The sequence below is a fragment of the Plodia interpunctella genome, chromosome 20 (genome assembly GCF_027563975.2).
Source record: "Plodia interpunctella isolate USDA-ARS_2022_Savannah chromosome 20, ilPloInte3.2, whole genome shotgun sequence".
In the NCBI taxonomy this organism is placed as follows: domain Eukaryota; kingdom Metazoa; phylum Arthropoda; class Insecta; order Lepidoptera; family Pyralidae; genus Plodia; species Plodia interpunctella.
This window is the reverse complement of record NC_071313.1, coordinates 4,186,852-4,207,875: the sequence shown is the minus strand read 5'-3', so window position 1 is coordinate 4,207,875 and position 21,024 is coordinate 4,186,852. Positions and strand designations below refer to the sequence as shown.

The 21,024-nt window shown below is 36.1% G+C and overlaps 1 protein-coding gene across 1 annotated transcript; it reads left to right on the top strand.

The window, feature by feature from the left end:
- The first annotated feature begins 1,220 nt into the window (after nt 1-1,220).
- Nucleotides 1,221-17,728, top strand: LOC128678666 (hemicentin-1-like). The gene is made up of 24 exons (XM_053760379.1): nt 1,221-1,515; nt 2,286-2,521; nt 3,192-3,317; nt 5,197-5,283; nt 5,547-5,678; nt 6,849-7,014; nt 7,273-7,454; nt 7,657-7,735; nt 8,177-8,337; nt 8,841-8,982; nt 9,515-9,587; nt 9,956-10,155; nt 10,323-10,494; nt 11,140-11,234; nt 11,633-11,786; nt 12,295-12,416; nt 13,005-13,145; nt 13,747-13,884; nt 14,125-14,237; nt 14,728-14,958; nt 15,278-15,425; nt 15,788-16,458; nt 16,920-17,096; nt 17,344-17,728. Exons 1-24 carry the CDS (start codon nt 1,236-1,238, stop codon nt 17,626-17,628), a joined length of 4,311 nt encoding a protein of 1,436 aa, XP_053616354.1. The 5' UTR covers nt 1,221-1,235; the 3' UTR covers nt 17,629-17,728.
- Nucleotides 17,729-21,024: the final 3,296 nt, after the last annotated feature.

The following is a 21,024-nucleotide window of genomic DNA, read 5'->3' as shown; positions in this document are numbered from 1 at the left end:
GCAACTTAGTTATTTAACTGTGTTATAATAATGTATGTTATTAACGGTGACATCACGCTCATTGGTTAAAAATTGGTTAAAAAGGAAAAATTTAAAGTATGTAAGTCTGTAATAATATTCGTATTTGTATGTTTCGTCTCGTTTTATCATTGACAAAACGAGACAAAACATATTTTTGCTTAAATTATTCTTTAACATTTTTTATGAATATAAGCTAAGTCTTTCAGCTGAGCGTATTTCGGTAGCCTTCTCAGCCGCAAAGCGTCGTCGCGTCGTGGCCCAAGGTTCGTTTTCCTACTTGTCCTAAGGAATTTTTGCGAATAATTTTAATAACAAAACTATTATTTGCTGATAAGAAGACTTCTCGGCAAAGAATAGTTTTGTTTTTCGGATATTAAAAAAGATTTTAATATCTCGAAGTGCTCCTATTTTTTCTTAAATTATACCTGAACCAAATATATTTTCGACTGAAATCTCAGCGCGTCTCATCGAGACAAATAGAACTAGCTTCTCTCTACTCAGAATTCTTTGTTCAACATATAACTTTAGCTAACGCTGAACTCAGCGTTGAAATGCTGCCAACGTTCTGGCCACATTGCCTCGATGCGGCACGTTCGAAGAGATTTTTTGTTTAAAACATAAGTATAATGTAGGTACCTACATTTGTAAATTTCTAGCAAGTTTAAGAAAACTCTCTCTACTCCTCGAATTTCACCTGAGGAATATGACTGCTGAGCTTCGGTGCAATTTTAAACACGAATCGGTGCAATTTTAAACAGTCATCATCATCATCTGCAGCCTTCCGTGACCCAATGATGATTTAAACCACAACACACACCCAGCCATTTTAAACAGTGCGCTGATTCATTAGCTACTAGGGTTGCCAACTTTTTTTTACCAGAAATTATCTGTCTGTCTGCCAAGAAAAAATTACTGTACTTTAGGAAAAATAGCAGTATTTTTTATTTAATGTTTTTAACGAACGCGGCAACGCGTTATTTTGCGGCTTTATAGAGACTGAGCGACCCCTCTAATAAAATTTTTAAATAATATGTGTCTGTCTGAACATAGTATTTTCTATACTTTTTTATTGTTCGACAGTAAAAAGTATAATTTAGTGAAAAACAGTATAATACTGTTTTTATCATCACAGTTGGGAACCCTATTACCTACTAAACAGTAGGAACGGCAAACTTATTTTTAACCTGATTATATGCGTTATCAACATACCTAACATGCAAGAACTTAATAATAATGAGCGACTGAACTCACTTCAGTTGTCTTCTAAGACACATCCAGTAGCAATGTGGTCGTTATATTTATTTGTGTTTTCGGGGTGTTTTTTACTAAAAGTGGAAACCAAAAGCAGCCTAACCTTCGTTATAGATGACACATATTCTATGTTCGATGATATAAACCAAGTGAAAGAGAATACTAATTTGGTATTTGATGCAGTGTTATATTCTAACGATTCGCAAATTGACAACTTTATAATTGTTACCTTTAATGACCCAGGTACGTGGATTCATTTTTATGTTAATTAAAAAATAAATTAGTAGGTATATTTATAAGTTACTTAATTATTACATAAATACCTAGATTAGTTTTGCTCTCGTTGAATAAAAACATATTTGTGTCAATTTTTAAGATACGGCAGATATGAAAAGTATATATTCCTTCAAATAAGTGTGAAATATGTCTTTTCTGTTAAATGTAGTAGAATTTTAGTGGTTCAGTTACATATTATTCGCATTTATGATATTTGTTAGAAAGGTTTGAATAAATTTAATTTTAACATAAGCAATTCTACATTTACTTTGTTTATTTCGAGCATGAATATAATTGTAATAAAAAATATGTATCAGGTACTTGCTTGCCTGTTCCGTGCTTTTACTAATTTAGAAAGATAAGAAGCATTTCCAAATTAAATCATAAAATATAATTTTAAAAAATATAGCTACGTAAAGGCAAGTAAATAGGTGTGACAAAACAACTGTGGCTTGGCGACACCACCGCAGCACCACCTGAATAGTTTATTTAGAAATTTGTTTTAAATTATTAGAAAGATTTACACCTATATTATGTAGATATTTATTATGTATTTAATACGTATTAAATACATAATAAATATAAATTATAATAACAATGTTGTTTTGTATTGGAAAAAGTATTAGAATTGGTTGGAAAAAGTGGTAAAGAAAAGCGCCTTCAAGCAAGAGTCACACTTTTCAATGCTTTTGTTTAACATGCTATTGAGTTTACACGTAGTTCTGTATCCCTTGCAGTTTCGGAAAATAAAGTATTAACAGTAACAAAAGACAGAGCGACATTTAAGTTAGCCCTAGCTTCCATATCTGTGCACGGGGGAGGTGACTGCCCAGAGCACTCCATGAGTGGGATAGAGATGGCGCTGGAAGTCAGCCACCCCTCATCCTACATCTACGTGTTTACCGACGCCACCGCCAAGGACTATATGAAACTCGAAAAAGTGAAAAATATGGCCGTGAGCCAGCAATCACAGGTATTAGAAACTTTAGAATTTTTAAGTCAAAAGGCGATAAATGTAACCCGCTTATACTAGATCAAAACTGACAGTTGACGCGTCTCGACGAGATTGCTGGGTTAGTTGACATATTCGGGTGTTCTCTGGGTGAATTCACTAAGTTTTCATTGCAGATCAACTTACTAATATTATAAATGCAAAAGTTTGTGAGGATGTAGGTATGTGTTTATTTTTGTTACTCTTTCATGCAAAATCTAGTGGACGGATTGTTATTTGGCGGGTAGAATATCACCTGGAACTAAAGATAGGATACGAAATTCCCACAGAGCGAGGCCCCGGGCGCAGCTAGTCTATACTATTATTATAAAGAGGTAACAGTTTATGAGTTTGTGATTTTGTATGTTTGAGACGGTTAATCTCCGAAACTACCGAACCAATTTCAGAAATTCTTTCATCCTTAGAAAGGAACATTGTTGAAGATTGCTATAAGCTATATTTTATGTCCAAATTCCCACGGGAGTGTAGCCCCGAGCAACATCTAGTACTTATCTTATATATCTAAATAGTATGTATGCTTGTATTGGGCCTATTCTATTTTTCACTGGTTACAAATCTTTAATAATAGAGTAAGAGTTTGGCAATAAATAAATAATATAAAATTATTATGGATGTTCTAAATGATTTTCAGGTAGTATTTCTTCTGACGGGAGACTGTGGTATGACAAAAAACAACCCCGAATACGCAGCGTACTATTCCATCTCGAAAGCCACTGATGGAAAAGTGTTCCACATGCAGAAGTCTAACGTTGGCGAGGTAAACGATTTGTATTTAGGTAATTTTTATTAAGTTTCACCTGTCCCGTCTGTCTATATGTAACATATTGAACAGATAGCGTAAAATTGTGTTTTATAAGTATTAGATAGGGCTAACTGGCCAATCACTCTTGCATTGCATATGTACCTACATACAGCAGAACCGTAGTTTAAGTCATATTTATATTAAATCATTTTATTTCAGGTAATAACATAAGTACAGTATAAAAAACCTAATACAAATGCCAGTGACCCATATTATAAATACCTTACAGACTAAAATACATATAAATAAAATATTCTTAAAAGTAGGTCACACGTAGTGTCGGCGACTTGTGGCACGCTGGGTCAGCAGGCAGGCGTCCTCGGAACCTACGGAACACTACTGCCTGCACCCAGAAGTCCTCTTTCATGAATTTCTCCAGATGATGGGTCGGCACCCTAACCACAAACGAATTGAAGTTCACTTTGTGGCGAGATGCCATCTGTTCGACCCGGAGAGTGAAGTTGGATTTCTTCAGTACGTAGTCTACGATATCCTCCTCCTTCGTAGACAGTGCAGTCGCGACACATACAGCTGCGTCGATTTCACCTCCGGACGCAGCAGATGCTTCGATCCGGTCAGGGCAGATCCGTGATGATTGCGGATGATGGGCTTCTTCTTCTTCCGCTTCACTTTGATGAAGCCCTCCTCATCACACGGGTCCTTCCGATGCTTCGGCTTCGCTGCCTTGAGGTCGAGGAAGCTCATGCAGCTCAGCAGCTTTATTACACTGCTGAATGACGGGCCGTTGAGATGGTGCAACGGCCGGACGGGTGGCTACACCGGCATAGGCACGTGTCAGGGCCGACGTGCCCGGCTGTGTTGTCGGCTCCGCGCGGGGGAGGAGTGGGCGGCGGGGCGCATCACGCGGCACAGCTGCAAGCGGCGAGTCAAATTTCGCCGAGTAGAAACTGCCCATAGGTGCGTTTTGCGCCCCACGACGAATGTTAATGTTGGAGGCTACGCTGGTGACCTACATTCGGAATCATTATTTTTTAACGATAATAATTCCGAACGCAACTCACTGATGGTATTTTCCGATGCTTCCATCCTACATTGCATCTGGGCCAGACTCGCTTTGAAGGCTGTAATATCCTTCAGCAGCCTGGTGACATCGACGTGGTCGAACGTGACTGGTGGCAGCTTGGACAGTTTCTCCGCCACGAACGTCGGCACGTCGTCAGGGTCGGGCCCTTGAACAAGGTGATGATGTCCTGGAGACTTCGCTCGCCTTTCTCCTCATCTCTCCTGCGAGATGGCATCTGAGCGGACATTCCGAGCACCTCGAAGAGCAGCTACTTGCCTCTGTAAATCTCTTCCTTGGTGAAGCTAGACTTGCAGATCTGCATGATGCTGAGACCTCATCCATCATGCTATAACGGTCGAAGAGCTCACTGAATATGAGGTGTTTCGAACTCATAGTGGATTCGCGCCGTGGCCAAGAGCCACGCAATTCTTGAATTAAAATGTCGTGGTGCAGTGTGCGCATGCGTCACGGAGCTCGCATTGCACAGCACTCATATTTAAAAATATCATGTCAGTAAGATCTCCCTGACTACAATAAAATCTTGTCCAAGATTTTTTCTAAACAACTTATTTTGGAAGCCTTTAACTACTTGAAACGTAAATGTTAATATGTTTGGATGGTACCCCACAACTCAGTTTATTTTTAGCCAATTGAGCTAACATTTTGTATAGTACCTACTCGTTTAATTGTAAAGAATTACTAAATTTTATTTTTATCACTATTTAAATTCCATACAATGGTTCTGTGTATGCGCTGCAACGCAACAGGAAACAAGTGCACGATTATTTTATACTATTATGAATGTTTTAGGTAATAAACTATGTTGCGGAGACTATTGAAAGCAAAAAGACTAAATTGGTAGAAAAGTCACTTCCCCCTGGTCATCATGAAGTGAAAGTAAGTAATTCTTATTGCTAATATTTAGTTTAGTTGTAAATCAATAGCAAATCACTCTATTAATAGTGCCAAGAAAGTTGTTCTGTGTGTTTCATTCCACGCTACGTGATGAACATAACCATTAGCAATGAGGAATACGATTATGAAGGAGAAGTCTGTAACCGGATTACCTTTGCCTTTCTTCACTGCTTGATCTTCTTCCTTTCAAACAGACACTGTGACTAGGTCGAATCAAGAAATTAATAGCACATTTTTGTTTTCAGTATAAAGTGGATGAAACTGTGAAAGATACTACCATTGTCTTGACCGGCGACAAAACGACTGAGGTGAAAGTTTTCCAACCAAATGGGACAGAATCAGAAACTAAAACTATTGTGGACATACCTAGCACTAAGGTACTTAAGTACCAACTAAATAATATATAAACTATATGTACGTAACTATGTAGACATTTATAACTTTTCAATTTTGTTCTTCCGGTCACTCAGATAACAAATAGTACTCACGCCCACGCCACGCTAGGCGCTAATATTAATAATATAATATAATTATGGGCTAGCTAGGTGGGTGGCGTGTGAAATATTTTAAATTATTGTTAAGTACAAATAGGTACCCCGTGGATGTCGTACGATGCGTCTAAGGGACATACAGCCTAGGCATCAGGCAGGCGGCCGGTTTTAAAATCACAGCCGAATCTTAAACAATATATTTATATTCTGTCGGTTATTATATATATTCTGTATAGTCTGTCGGTTTTTTTATATTCTGTCCCCGGATTTCGTGGTTTTAAAATCTGGAACGCAACCGTGATTGGCATCCCGATTGATTGAATGCCGACATTAATTAATGATCGGGCTAGCCTTCCAATGAAATGGCTAATTTAACCCACAGATATAAGAACATCATGTAATGTTCTTATTATCTGTGCTTTATCTAGATTGCGATGGTTCGTCGTTACATCTAACTTTTTAAAAGTAGGTATTTAGGTACACTGAATAATTATTTGTATATAAAAATTTGTTTACGACAAATTATCGCTCCGACTGGGTCGTGGCGAGACATTTAAGATAAGTTAAATGGTAATAAGCATTATCTATTGGGGAAAACCCACTAAAGTAAATAGGAATTTCATTTCAAAAACGGGAATTGAGTGCACAATTAACTTTATTTTTAACTTAGGTACTATAGCCCGCGGCTACGCCCACATGAGTTTTCCCTCGGGAGGACCAATACTTTTTTTCTGGGACATCTGTGATCTTCTAGACATATAACGAATTTTTACAGAATCAACTCTCTTTTACATAAGATTCTTGGATTCGCTCTCGTTCGGTCTCAGTGATAAAGTTTTATATGACTTTTATATGAAATTTGCAACAATTACAAAAATAAAAACTTTAAATTTTACAATTTTAAATTTAAAACCACTATCATTTTTTTCTCGAATTAATTAATTCGAGACAATCAATTACTATTCAGTACCATAACTTGAGTTACAAGCAACAACAAGTTACAGCCTTTATTTTGAACGTAAAGGACACGACACATTGAAGCATATTTTTTTGTAGGTTTTGAAGATATCATACCCAGAACCTGGCAACTATACAGCCAAAGTGGACAGTGGGGCTGAATCCACACTGACCGTTACGGCCAAAACTTCGTTTGATTTTCGCCATCGATTTTCGCCATTGTTGAGTACTTCTATAGATGCAATGTCCAATCGACCAATGGCAGGTGTGGCAATTCTACTTTTTTATTATTTAATTCTGTTTCGTTAATTGTACCTACATGTAAATTAAAAAGTCGAAGTGACAATACCTTACTGTTTAAAATTAAATAAAACATGTGGGTAGGTATATAACCTAGTTGTTAGCTGTTGGGTATATAACCTAGGGTTAGATTTTGATGCATATTTTAAATGAAAAAATATGAATAACTGAAATGTAAATAACGTTATTGTTTTAAAATCATACAAAACCGGCGACATTCCAGATGTCAACTCGTTTATAATGATACAACTAGAAACTCCAGATGATATCAAGTTGAGAACAATTGACATCGTAGATTTTGATGATAATGTACTTATGGCGTTTGATGCACAAGTTTTGGATGAAAAAAGAAAAATATACTATGCTTCCCGATTCGTGCCGCCGACCAATCAGTTTAAGATTGTTGTAAGTATATTCAGATTTTTTCTCTATTTTCACGAATGAATGTGGAAATTCACTTTACTAAAGCAAATTTCTCCCTGTGTCGGATTATCAGCACATTAGTATATCATTATGCACCTTTAGCAAAAACAGAGGGATATAATTTAGTTCCACGTATCATAACGTAGGTATTTCGTGTAAATTTATATTTTTAAAATATTTGCAGATTAATGCTCAAATTTCTAAGACGGGTGAAGTGATAAGAAGGTACAGTAAGCCAGTAGAACCACAACGACCGGAATTAGGTATGCACACACTTCGCCAAAATATGTTAATATTCATTGATCAATCTATACTATATAATTAGTGGTTTCTCCAGGAAAAACTTGTGTGACTGTAGTGCTATATGCAGTGCAACTGCCCCCCATCCTGCTCTATGGAGGACTTAAACGATTCTAACGATATAGCGATCAGTGTGGCTACATACTGCTCAATTCTACAAAAATAAGATAATGCCAAGCATTGAATGTATGTATTTATTGTATGTTCGAATCCTACTCATGCATTCACTCCTGAGTTCGTATATGAGTAGTTTTCATAGACCATCACCTGCTTCCGGTGAAGGAAAACATCGTAAGTCATTACCACGTGGTCATTACGTAGAATGAAACACACACAACAACTTTCTTGGCATTATAAATATACGAATACGACTATGAAGAGTTATAGTTCTTCTTTAATTTCAGTGAAATCATTACCGAAAGATCCAACAGTGGAGATTATGGAAGGGGCCAAAGTATTTGCATTCTACAACGACCTGTTGAAATTTACCTGCAAAGTTAAAGGGTATCCTGAACCTACCGTCATTTGGGAGCACGTGGAGTCAGGGACAAAAATTAATTCTGAAGTAAGTGGAGTCCACAGAATTGATAGTGGAGTCATTATCAGCGCATTGGTGGCGGTCTTAAAATATGACCACTCCATCCTCTCGTGGATGTCATACAAAGCGATTAAGGGATATAATACCTTCACAGCTAAGAAAGAAGAAACTAAGAGGAAATAACAGCGTTCCCAAAGAGGGTTGTTAACACGCAATCGGCCGGTCATACACTCATTCAAACAAGTTTCTAATATCGTCATCATCGTCGTCGTCTCGTCATCATATTATAATCGGTCAGATACACTAACTGCTAGATAAATTTAACGCCATTGGCCAGTTAGCCCTATACCGCACTTGTGAAACATAATTTTTAACACTATCCGACATATACGCTATAAGATACTTTATCAAACAGGCGCAAAAATTTCTATAGTTTCAATTTGTTACCTCTAGAACAGAAAAAGATAATTACGTGCTACAACAAAAAAAAAAGTTGCACATGAAATTGTGTAATGAAATATATCTATTAGTTTTCAGTGATAGAACCACCATATGACTACATGAGTACCATGCGTGTTAACATCAAAAGGAGTGGTACATACAGATGTAAAGCTTCGACCAATGGTGTCGACGCTAGCGGCATTATGGAAGTCACTGTGAAACACCCAATCGGTATGTAACATTATGGCCGTTTCTGTAACTTACAATATCTGTAGACAAAGGGCGAAGTGCGGGTTTGCATTTCACTTCTTACTATCCAATCGATTCGAAGTGAAGCCCAGCCAACCAATCACATTATGGTGTCGTTGTCGTTGCGTCACAATGGCGCACTGTGATTGGTTAGCTGTGTCTCGCTGCCAATCGACTCGATGGTGAGTAAATAGAAAAGTCCTTGCGTTCAGATCCCATCGTCTTATCTTCCATTTCGCTCATATAAAAAAAGATTCTCTGTCGCACTAGTGACACAGAATAATGTACAATAATTATCATTTCATAGTATAAGACAATGTCGCTTTCTGCTGTTTGTCTGTCCTTAGGTATGCTTAAATATTTAAAACAAAGCAACGGATTTTCTTAGTAAATAAAGTGATTAAAGAGGAAGGTTTACATGTTCATAATATTGCACCCGTACGAAGGCCCCTAGATAAAATATACTTGTAGTTTCGTTATGAATAAAAAATTAAAAAAAAAAATGTTGTTTCAGAACGACCCGTTATAAATAAAGGCATTACAAAAGTTAATATTATAGAAGGATCAGATGTAAAATTAACTTGCAAGTAAGTTCTCGGTGAATTTGCGAAAATTTAGACCGCCGCGTCATTACCGTCCCTCTAAAAGAACCTTTCTAAAATCTTAATAATTAAATATTGATAAAATTTTACTCTACCTGGGGGTACAGTAAAATTTTACACATTATTATTATTCATAAATTGGGGTATTAAAAAGATTATTGTCTTTGTAGAAAATTAAAGGAAGGTAATGACGGTGATCGAAATGTTCTAAAATTCACTCACCTACACTCAAAGTAATATATACTGTAGTAATTTTGAGAATAGTTTGGAAAATAGTTGTGTCAAAAAGGCACACCGAAATTGTATAAATAAATGGCTGTTAAACTGAAATGTAATATGTGTTTTTTCCACAGTTTGTTATCCGGTAAGGCAAACACAAGCATTACATGGAGGGACTTCCATGCAGATTCAGACGGATATAGTCTGTACACGTCTGGTGACAAATCTACTCTTGTTCTCCACAAAGTGAAGAGAGACCAAGCCGGTAGCGTGAGGTGTGAGGCACGGAATACTGCCGGCTCCGATCATCATTACGTTAGGTTAAATGTTGAATGTAAGTTTATTTATCAATTTTAAATAAAAAAATAGTTAATGACAACCGTGCAAAGTGGAGATGAAAATGTAAGACAGTGGACCCTGGGCTCCAACACTCCAGCCATTGAGCGTGCTAATTTTGAATGAAGCTATCATCATATATAATTATTATGTTTTAATTATCAGATCCACCAACAATACGAAAAGATAAAAGGAGTGTTATTTTGAAAGAAGGAGCATCCAAAACTTTGTATTGTACAACAGAAGGGAATCCCAAACCACACGTGATATGGACTTTAAATGATAAAATCGTCGTCTCGAATAAAGATCATCATATATACAGAGACTACAGTTTAAAGTACGTATGTAAACTTAATAATCACTGCAGCCCTTGCATCATCTCCAAAGCCTCCTTCATCCTCCTCCATGACTTCCAGTCTCTAGCCTTCCTCATCAAGTTATGACGACATTGCTTCCTGGTATCTTCCACCTACCTCTCTGCTGAACAACCTCTTCCCCTGGACTCACCTGCTTTCCACTTTAGCTATGGTCCATCGCTCTATGTCCATACGTGCAACATATGCTGGTCAATTCCATTTGAAACAGTCTATTGATTATCTCTCCCTAAACTCTGCATGTTCCCAACATAATTCGGGGCTGTGACGCCGTAAAACCCAGGACCTGGGTAAAAATAAACTTTAACATTCTGACTAACTTTAGATTCGGCTGTGATGTGACAATCGCCGAAATCAATCCTCTTTGATATAACACTGCTGCCTATCAGCTACTTATAGGCTATGTCGTACAACATCCAAGGTAGGTCATGGGGGTGTTCCTATTATAGAGCGGAACCACACGCTAAATCATCTATTTTACCTATCTGTTTTAGTTCTATTGGTTACAATCTCCTCAATAATAGGTTTTTGCCTGAACTACTTGTTACACTTGCATTGTTAGATCGCAATGTATTTAAATATAGATTTAAAATGATCTTATGTTTTAGAATCAAACCCATCGGGGAGAATAGTGGTAATTACACATGTCAAGCGCGAAACAAGCTCGGCACAGATAAAAACACGATTGAAGTCAAATACATAGGTAAGGTTTATGTTAAAAGTTTGTGTTGTTTCCTTTTAAGTACAAGATACAGTAAGTTGGAGTATTTTGCATACAAATTAGAATCACCTTATCTTACTTACCCTACCGAATTGAAATTTCATATTCACATTGTACCTGGCTAGACCTAGGTGCAGCTGGTCTTTCTTGGTTAAACCTGGATGTATCCTTTTTAGACCTAGTTGCAGTCGATCACATGCGGTTGAATGTAGATTAATTCTTATAGATTAGATTAATTCATGCATGAACAATATAAAACACATACATTTAATTCTATCACACATGTCAGTGTCCGTGTTTGAGCTTTCCTGCCACGTTCTGAAGCGTGTGGATAGACCTATAGTGCTTTTCAAGAGATGTAATTTCTGAAAATGTTACAGTGCCAATAAGCATAGAGATACCCGAAAGAAGCACCATAGAGACACGCGTCGGGAGGAATATAAAATTGGAGTGCCATGCTAGTGGATACCCTGAGCCAACTACAGAGTGGACCTTCAGGAGCATGGAGCCTAAAGTTGCTCCAAAAATTTTAAAGTAAGTATTCAACTTGGAAATATCTTTATTCAAATGTAATGCATACGTTTTGCACTATAGTAGAAGACAAAAGTTAATTCAGATGAATACTAATCTGCCTCATGTGATTAGCCAGTTAGTCCTATTGAACACTTTCTGAAATATAATTTTTAAAACTAGGTGTTCGATATTTATAGTTACTTTCTGGCTATCTTATACTTTACAAGCAAGTGGTGAAATAGAGCCTATTTTGTCTTTTTTACATTATAAATGCGAAAATGTCTGTTTAGGTGTCTTTAAGTCATGCTTTCTTGCTCTGGGCCGATTTTGACAATAATTGGTATAATTAGAATGACTCGAGGATAGCAACAGCTAGTTTTCAATAAAAATATTTAGTTAATTAGATCTAAACTTTTCTGCTTAGTCGTTCTATCATTACACAACGGAAGATTATTAAGATAGAATGATATTATATATAGCTAAAGAGCGTCCTCCTACTGATATAGTAGTTACTTATAACTATTTTCAGGGGTGACAGTAGTGGGTCGCTGTCTCTGAATGGCTTGACGTATAGCGACGACGGCTTCTATACTTGCAACGCGAGCAACATTGGTGGCGAAACCAATATCACTTATCAAATTAACGTTTATGGTAAGTTCTTTCCTTGTGAATGACTAAATTTCCGTAAGAATTTATAAACCGTAATCATGAAATTCTATTTGATTGTGGTATAGTTTATAGTCTGTAGAGAAGCTGTACCTACTCGTGTAGTTCGCGTCAGTGAGAATTATCATATTTGTATATAAGTACCACAGGATTTTTAGAACCTTATTTTCTTATTAAAAACATCTCAGTTTTTTACCATGGTACAAGGTTTTCTGCATTAGTACTCACTCTTATCTATTGCACTGCTGTCAAACAGCAATGTCTGCTTGTTGTGTTCCGGTTTGAAGGTGAGAGGGGTAGCGCAATTACAGAGTGCTTTCACAAGCCTAAGAAACCAAGTAGGCCACGCTTGTAACACCTGATGTTGCATGTGTCCATATTCTGTGAAATTTGGGGAAAGGGGAAGGTAATGCCTTTGCCCAGCAGTGAGACACGTCGAATGGCTAATAAAAAAATCTTACTCAACATATCTATGTACAAATGATTGTGCATATTCTATATTAACAAATACGTTTTTATAACAGAGAAAATTGTTTTGTATAATATTTAATAATATAAGTAAATTGCCCATAGGTCCTCCAGAAATAGTGAACGTTGAAAATACAATATACAGAGCCGTGGAAGGTGACCTCGCAGTACGTATCCCTTGCAAAGCTGTTGGTAAACCGAAACCCATTATTACTTGGACTTTTTCAGGCTTCAACATTGCTAAAGGTAAGCCAATGAAAAACAGTATTAAAAACATTGATTTTAAAATTGTGGTGAACACAATGTTGTAAGATGAACGCGATTTTGTTAATTAGAACATAGATACTTGGGCCGCGCTCTGGGCCCTTCTAAATCTACCATAGATTTAGAAGCGCGGCTTACTTATATTCTTCTTAGCTATTAGCGTGTCGGTCATCTCGATTAAGTGAACACCAGTATAACGCACTAGTCCTTCAGTATGCAGGTGGTAGGACACACAGGGCAGGATAAAATTTCTATTTTTATACACTTTTAATTTAGAATGTAGTGAGAATACTTTCTCATTATAAAATACGGTTCACCAGTTCTTGTTCTTATCAACTACAGTCCTTATAAACTTAAGTATTTGATTCCGCCCTAGAATAGGACCACAAAATATCCTCTTGTAGTTATCGTAGGAGATGACTAAAGGACACAGTCTAATCAGCTGATAGGCAACAATAGTATGTCCAAGGATTGTTGTCATTTCCGACGACACAACTGGTGAAAGAGAGAGAGAGTCAAAGAAACAACTTATATGAAACAACTTATGAAGTTAAAATAATACTAAAACCTATTTATGTTGAAGGCACAGAGTTCTACGACATTGGAGATGACGGAACTCTGGTGGTAAAAAACGTGGATGTCAAATCAAGGGGATACCACTTGTGCAAGGCGGCGAATCGTTTGGGTACAGACCAAAAATACTTCTTGATAGATGTTAGACGTAAGTATACTTTATTGTTCTGTCTTTATAAATATATATGTATTTTTAACTTCGTAACTTCGTCGAACGATTGTCGATCGATAATAGTTGTAAGATTTGAATGATCAAGAGAAAGATGAATGTTTTAGAAGTATTTAGGTAATAAATCTAATCCCGATCTAGTCTATTTGTCTTAATAGTCTTCTTGAGATGTACCTAGTCGTAGAGCTTCTTACCCATAAATCTGTTAAATATTTTTAGGTTCTCCATATGACGAGCCAACCTCATCAGTTGTAGCACTAAAGGAAGGGGAGAGTGCTTTGGTTAATTGCAGCATTCCTCACGAAATCGGAAGCAAACTAAGATGGTTCAAAGTATGAAATATACTGTAATTCTTTTGGCAATTGTCTAAATAATAATATCTTGTGGGTGTAACCTATACTAATTAATAGTTTAAACAACAGGGAAAACTGCATCAAAATCCGTTGCGTGGTTTAAAAGAAAGCTTAGACGACAGACGCAGCAGGTGATTTTGTTGTGTACTATGTAGTGATGCTACTTGTTGTAAATTAATGAAAATATATATATGCTCTACTACACTACTACCATAGAAGTCATTCTGATAATAATTTTATGTTTTAAAAAATATCTGAGAACTATCATAATATGTATTTTTTTCTTCTTAAGTACCTACTGAATACTCACATTATTACAATGCATAAATTATAATTGAACAATTATGAAGTGTCACGATGTTGTTTTTCATAAAAAACAGGTGGTGAGGTCAACGATTATACCTACACGAGTTATTAATCTAGACTCAAAACATTTATTTCAAATATCAAAAATAAATTTTATTCGCAGGATGGAAGGTTGATATCAGAGGGGGAATTAATAATACATGAAGCAAAAGCTGAAGATTCAGGCCGGTACAACTGTAGGGTTAGCACATTTGTTGGTGCCAGCTCGGCTACTGTTGAAGTGATAGTAGCTTCTGCGCCGGAGTTTCAGACCGAACCAGAGACAAGCATAGAGTTTGACGAGAGGTCCTTCGTTGAGCTCGATTGCACGAATTATGCTGAACCTGCTGCTAAGGTATTATTATAAAGTTTGGATTTAAAAAAAAAACATATAATTATTAGAAATTTTAAAGTTTGGTCTGACATTTGCTGACACTGAAAAACAAGAGAAGTACCTAATAAAAAATTATTTTATATTAAAATACCTAATAAAAAAAGCCTTTAGCCTTCTAATAAAACTACTAGACTAACATGTGGATCACTTTTAACCCAAAAATGTATCATATCTTTGAAGACAGATCAGATGGTAGTCATTTCATTCGAATATCGATAATTTCTACTGCTTTTGTACAGTCACAAAAAATAATGATAGTAACTATTATTTTATATTCCAGACGGAATGGTATTTTAATGGAAAACGAGTGGACACCGACAGCGAAACACATTACTTTCAAATGCAGTACTCTGATATTGGAGAATACAAGTGTGTAGTGTCTAATGAAGTTGGAAGCATCAACCGGACTTTTGTTATTAAATCACATGGTGAGAAGGATATATTCAGGACTGACAGACAAATTCAAATAAATTTAAATAATATATTCCTAGAAATTAGACCTTCACAGGCTCTTTTGGCGTAAAATAATATATTACATAGCAATTTCTCAAAAACTACAAACTACTGACATTTCGGAACGACCAGAAGGGCTTACCTTTATTGTTTCTTTCAATCAGAGATTCATTCGGATCTGCCCGAGGGAGTTATTTACGGTGATGCTAAGGTACTTACTTACAATGTAGTTAATACATTAAAATACGTTAGTAGATGGAGGTGACGATGAAAATAAGAAACACAATTCAAGCAAAAATAATGATTTACTAAAACAACCCATTTTTTTCTATTACAGATTGTGCCTTGCATATACAAAACGATTTCACTGGAAACTTGCCATCAATATTCGTGCCTCATTATCTATCATTGATAACAGCTGGTGACTATATGTACATTCCTAAGGGCCTATCCCTCGATCTGTCATGCCCTAGGAGTTTCAAAAATATACCGAAGTCAAAGATTTCTGCCACATGCATCGAAGAAACTAAATTTGCAGTCGACGATAGGGTTTATAATTTTGAAGATTTTAAATGTTTTTCTAAAAGACAGCTTGAGATTTCAAGGAGAGGTTTTCGATGTAGTCACATCGACTCCGAAATAGTTGATGTTGGATTTTATATAGAAGGCAAATTTTCTCCCGTGTATGAAGTTTGTGTGAACAAAAGGAATAACATGCCAATTTTCACAAAAGTTGCATTAAGACGAACTTTATCTGGTGTGGCTCCGAAAAATCCTGAATGGTTTGAAAGTACACATGTACCTTTTAACTTCCAAACTATGTACGATTGTCGTAAACAGAATTTAGAGATATCACGGGCTTTAAACAGATGGTTCCCTGTGGATGATCAGTGTTGTTTTGGGAAGAGACAATTGGTTAGCCCTAAGGACGTGATGCCTGGACTTTCCCAAGTGGCTACTTATAGCAATTTGAATTTGATCGCTCAGTGGAGCTCCTGTCATGCTGAGGTAATAACCTATTCATTTATGATTAGATAAATAATGAGAGGAAATAGTGACAAAAAATTTAGTTAGCAAAGTCATTCCTAAAAAGAGTAGTCCGCAGGCTAAAAAGAGGCATCCAGTCGTAAAACCACAGCGGATGTTCAAAATTTTGCCGAACTACATATTTCCAATCGCGAACGTAATCGAATGAAGGTAATAGATACATTTTCAACACAACACCATCAGCATATTAAAAACAGCTCTTGAAATTTAATTTAACTTTATTGTTCCGAGAAAAAACATAATAGGTATATAAATAAACGGCGAAAATACAACACAGAACAGAGCATAGTACTTACAACATAAAATACAGACATGCAAAACAGAGAAATGAAGTGAGGCGCATAAAAGTAACACAATTACATATATAACTTAAATAAATAGTACAATAATACAGGTTTTATTCTTGTGATGATTTTGTTTAGAATTGGGACAATTTGGAAGAGCGCATTCGTCTGCTAGCAAAGACGACGGACAAGAAATTGCTGCTGTGGACAGGCCAGGCGGACTCGTTAACTCTGAGGGACTCCGGAGGACACCTCATCAATGTCACTCTCTCTGACGGGGACAGAAGGCAACCGGTGCCCAAGTATTTGTGGAAGGTGAGTGTAAGGATGGAGTTGTGTGGTTGAGATGAGTGTTCATCGGAATATTTATTACAGCAGTAAAAATAAGTAAAAAGTGAAGAAAACTATTTTTTTACACCTGTAACAAATTAATCTAAAGATTGAGAAGTGAAACAACTAACGTTTGTTTTAAGTCTGTATGTTTGTGACTATGACTCATAATAAACGATATAAAACAATCGACTACAGCGTTACGCGATTATAATAATCATGAAATATGCAGGTAATCCAAGACCCGTCATCGCGTAGGTCCCTGGCCATCATCCAAGTCAACATTCCTGACCTGACTCCCTCGGAAGCTAGTAGGCACGTCCTTTGCGCCGACGTCTGTGACAGAGTCGCCTGGATGAGTCACGGAACCTGGCGTGACGTCACAAAAGGATTTACCTACTGCTGTGGCGCCCGCGAGTTTGAAAAAGCTTTCGGTTATAAAAACACTTTCAGTCGCGGTGGAGACGACATTCTGAGTAATATTGAGTACATTTCGACGAGTTCCTTAGTAGTTTAAGAAAGTTATTTTCTTTGATGAAAATTTAATAGTATTTATAAGATTAATTGGCATGTGATATTTTAAAAAATTAAGAATACAAAAAATTCCAAAATGGTTACTCTATTTATTTTATTAGTTACTAGCGAACCGGCTTCACACTGGTACAATATTATGCATGTTAAACACATGACAAACCTTCCTCATTAATCACTCTATCTACTTATTTAAAAAACCCGCAGCAAAATCTGTTGCGTAGTTTTAAAGATCTAAGCATATAGACAGATAGCGGGAAGAGACTTTGTTTTATACTATGTAATGATGTAGATACTACTTCAATTCATACACAAGCAAATTTCGCGGTTTATGATATTAGTAAGATGTTTATGAACTTTTATGATATATTATTCTATTATATTTAGCATAATAATAACAATACCGGTATAAAACTTGTAAATACATAACAATTGACTGCACAATAAGTACTTAGTTGCAAGGTTGCAACATTGACATTATGATCTGACCCATCAAGCACCATCTCTCAACGAAAACAATTCTACAAGAAATAATTACATGTTGTATTGGAGTTTTTGACTTTGAATTACCTGTGAATGATGATGAGAAAATGTCAAACTTAGAACAAGGATGAAATATTAAATCCTAAGTTCAGAATGGTCGAGTTTACTGAATGACCTGAATGTGCCGAATGAATTCCTTTTCACAATACTTTCTTATCCTACTAATATTATAAATGTAAAAGTTTGTGAGGATGTATTTTTGTTTTTTACTCTTTCACGCAAAATCTACTGTACTAATTGTTATGAAATTTCGGGTAGCCTGGAATAAGAAGGGAACACATAGAGTTTTTACTCCGAAATTCCCACGAGAGAATAAAAAAGAAGACCATTAAAAGCACTAACGAAGAGCATCTTCTTCACAGCTGCCAGACTCTTGCCAGGATTGGATTTACGTGGTTTGGATTATGTGGATGTGAATTGCTAAGTTCAACGCAGGTAAAGTCACAAAGAAACGCTAGTGTAATATTCAAAAGAGCTCATAACAAAATAAAAAGTCCATCTTCGCCCTATATGAACACAAAAATACAGATATATTTCAGATCACGAAACAAACGTTCACGCCGAATTAATACGTGCAAGAATTATTTTAATTTTTATAACGAAGCTGAAACGAATTTGACATTGACAGGTGATGAAAAGTTCACAAAAAGCAATCTACTTAACCTTTAATAAAATCTCATTATGTATTCGACAGTCTCTCTTGATAAATTTACAACGATTAGATATCTAGGTAGAAATGCATAAATTTTTACACATTTTACTTATTACTATTACTTTTTATTATAAGGGTCCATTAACAAGGGCAGTCTAAAAATATTTTTTTTTCATCTAAACCTGACCGGAAAAAGGCTGCGGTGAAGTTTGTTGCGCCGCTTCTTCTTCACCTGCGCTTTGGAAGTAGACTTATCATTGTTATTAATTTACTGGGTGGAGACACCAAGATCGGTCCCCTCATTCCGAGACAATTTCACATATTTCTCCAACAGCATTTGATCGAGTTTTATTTTAGTAATTTAATTTAACCTCAAAAATTATGTATATCTAAGTTGATTAAAGTTTTTTTAATTTGATTTTTACAACATGGAGGAGTGAATTCCATCGTAATGATGAAGCATCAGTTATTTCTCGCCATCCAGATGTGAGGTCATAAATAACTCAATAAATCCTAATTGATTTCACAATAGTGAGGATTCTAAGTATACAAATATGTTGACCTCTGTTGGTTTTTGACCTTAAGATTGGAATCCACTTGTTAATTTCTATGTCTGTTGCTTACGTACGCAAATAAATTGACAGTACCATTTTTCCTTCATTTTTGACTTCCAAATCCCACCTTTTTATTCCTATTCGTGAAAGTACCAGTCCGGTTAATGTCCATCCTACATTAATCAACCATAAATATAGCAATGTTATCTATAGAAAGTTTCTATTTTATATTTATGTCACATTAGTTCCAACCATTTTACTTAAAAAAAATCTAAACTTATAAGTCAACTAGTGTGCAGTACGATGTTTTTTACCAGAAGCTTGTAGTGATTGGTGACTACAAAGGTGGATCAAAATATAATCTGAGAAGATTAGGCGCTTGAGCCTGCGTTAATACTTATAATATACTTACTAATGATTATGTAGGTACAGTCGGGCATTGATAAAACGAACCCACTTTATTAATAACTCCCTGAATTAGATAGGTCAGTTTTACTGTCCTTGACTGTACATAAAGAACTTTCATGATTTCCAATGTAGAAATACAAAATAAGGGGTAACATTGTTCAAATAATTTTATTAAGATAAATGAATGAATGACACTTAAATTTACAGGTCATCAATATGAACCATAATAAAACACACCTAATTTGATTCTAAGTACACCCTTATTTAATTTGTTATGGGTCAAAAGTAGGTACATCAAATACATCATAAAATCTCAATTGTATTGTTCAAGATCATTGCGTTTCTAAGTATGATGTACTTTACATACATGCATAAGTGATTTATAATTGCCTAATAATTCTTTTCTAACGTTAAGTATTGTATGTTTTAACGCATGGTCATTGACCATACATTATGTTATATTCTTTTGTAGCTTTTGACAGGTTGTGTTGACCTCTTCAATTTTCCACGCAAGTATTGTGACTTTGTGGTTTTAGTGCTTCAAAATATTGATGAGTATTTCAGTCTGAAGGCCATTGGTGATGAGTGCAGCTGAGGAAGGGAGAAACTCTCACTTGAAAGAGATAGCTGGCAGGTATAGTCCAATACAGCCAAGTAAACTAAATAGTCAACAGTATGCTGGTTTCCTCACTATTTTCCTTCATCGAAAACTATATAATACTAGCTGTTGCCCGCGGCTTCGCCCGCGTGATGTTTCCTTGCTCTATCTACACCGTATCTTTATCTTATAAGTATATCTTTATCGTTAAGATTTTCAACTTTTTAGAGAACTTCCTTATATACAACATTTCTAACCTTGTTTGAAGGTGGTAGGTTCATGAGATATAGCCTAGTGACAGACAGACATACAGACGTTGCCCGCGGCTTCGCCCGCGTGATGTGTCTTTGCTCTGTCTACACCGTAAGAGATAAAGTCGTGTAAAATAGGTTTCTATATAGAAAAAGTCTAGCAGGGTCAAATCACATGATCTTATTGGCCTTGGAGAATTGACCTCGAAGGGCCACCTCGTCTGCTGTAAAGTGGACGACGTAATGCGCGCGACGTTTGCACTGACGAACACCCAGGCTTTGATATAATCATAACAACCCCATTCCACCCTAATAGGGATGATGGTATTTCACTTCCACCACGTTAGATTTCAAATACGTTGTGTTATTCGTAATC

What these genes read in the sequence shown, in the direction of transcription:
- LOC128678666 (XM_053760379.1), top strand. Translation starts at nt 1,236, where the DNA reads ATGCAAGAACTTAATAATAATGAGCGACTGAACTCACTTCAGTTGTCT. An exon ending in GTTGCTCCAAAAATTTTAAA is followed by an intron (nt 11,787 to 12,294) that starts GTAAGTATTCAA and finishes AACTATTTTCAG; the next exon opens with GGGTGACAGTAGTGGGTCGC. An exon ending in TTTTGTTATTAAATCACATG is followed by an intron (nt 15,426 to 15,787) that starts GTGAGAAGGATA and finishes TTTCTATTACAG; the next exon opens with ATTGTGCCTTGCATATACAA.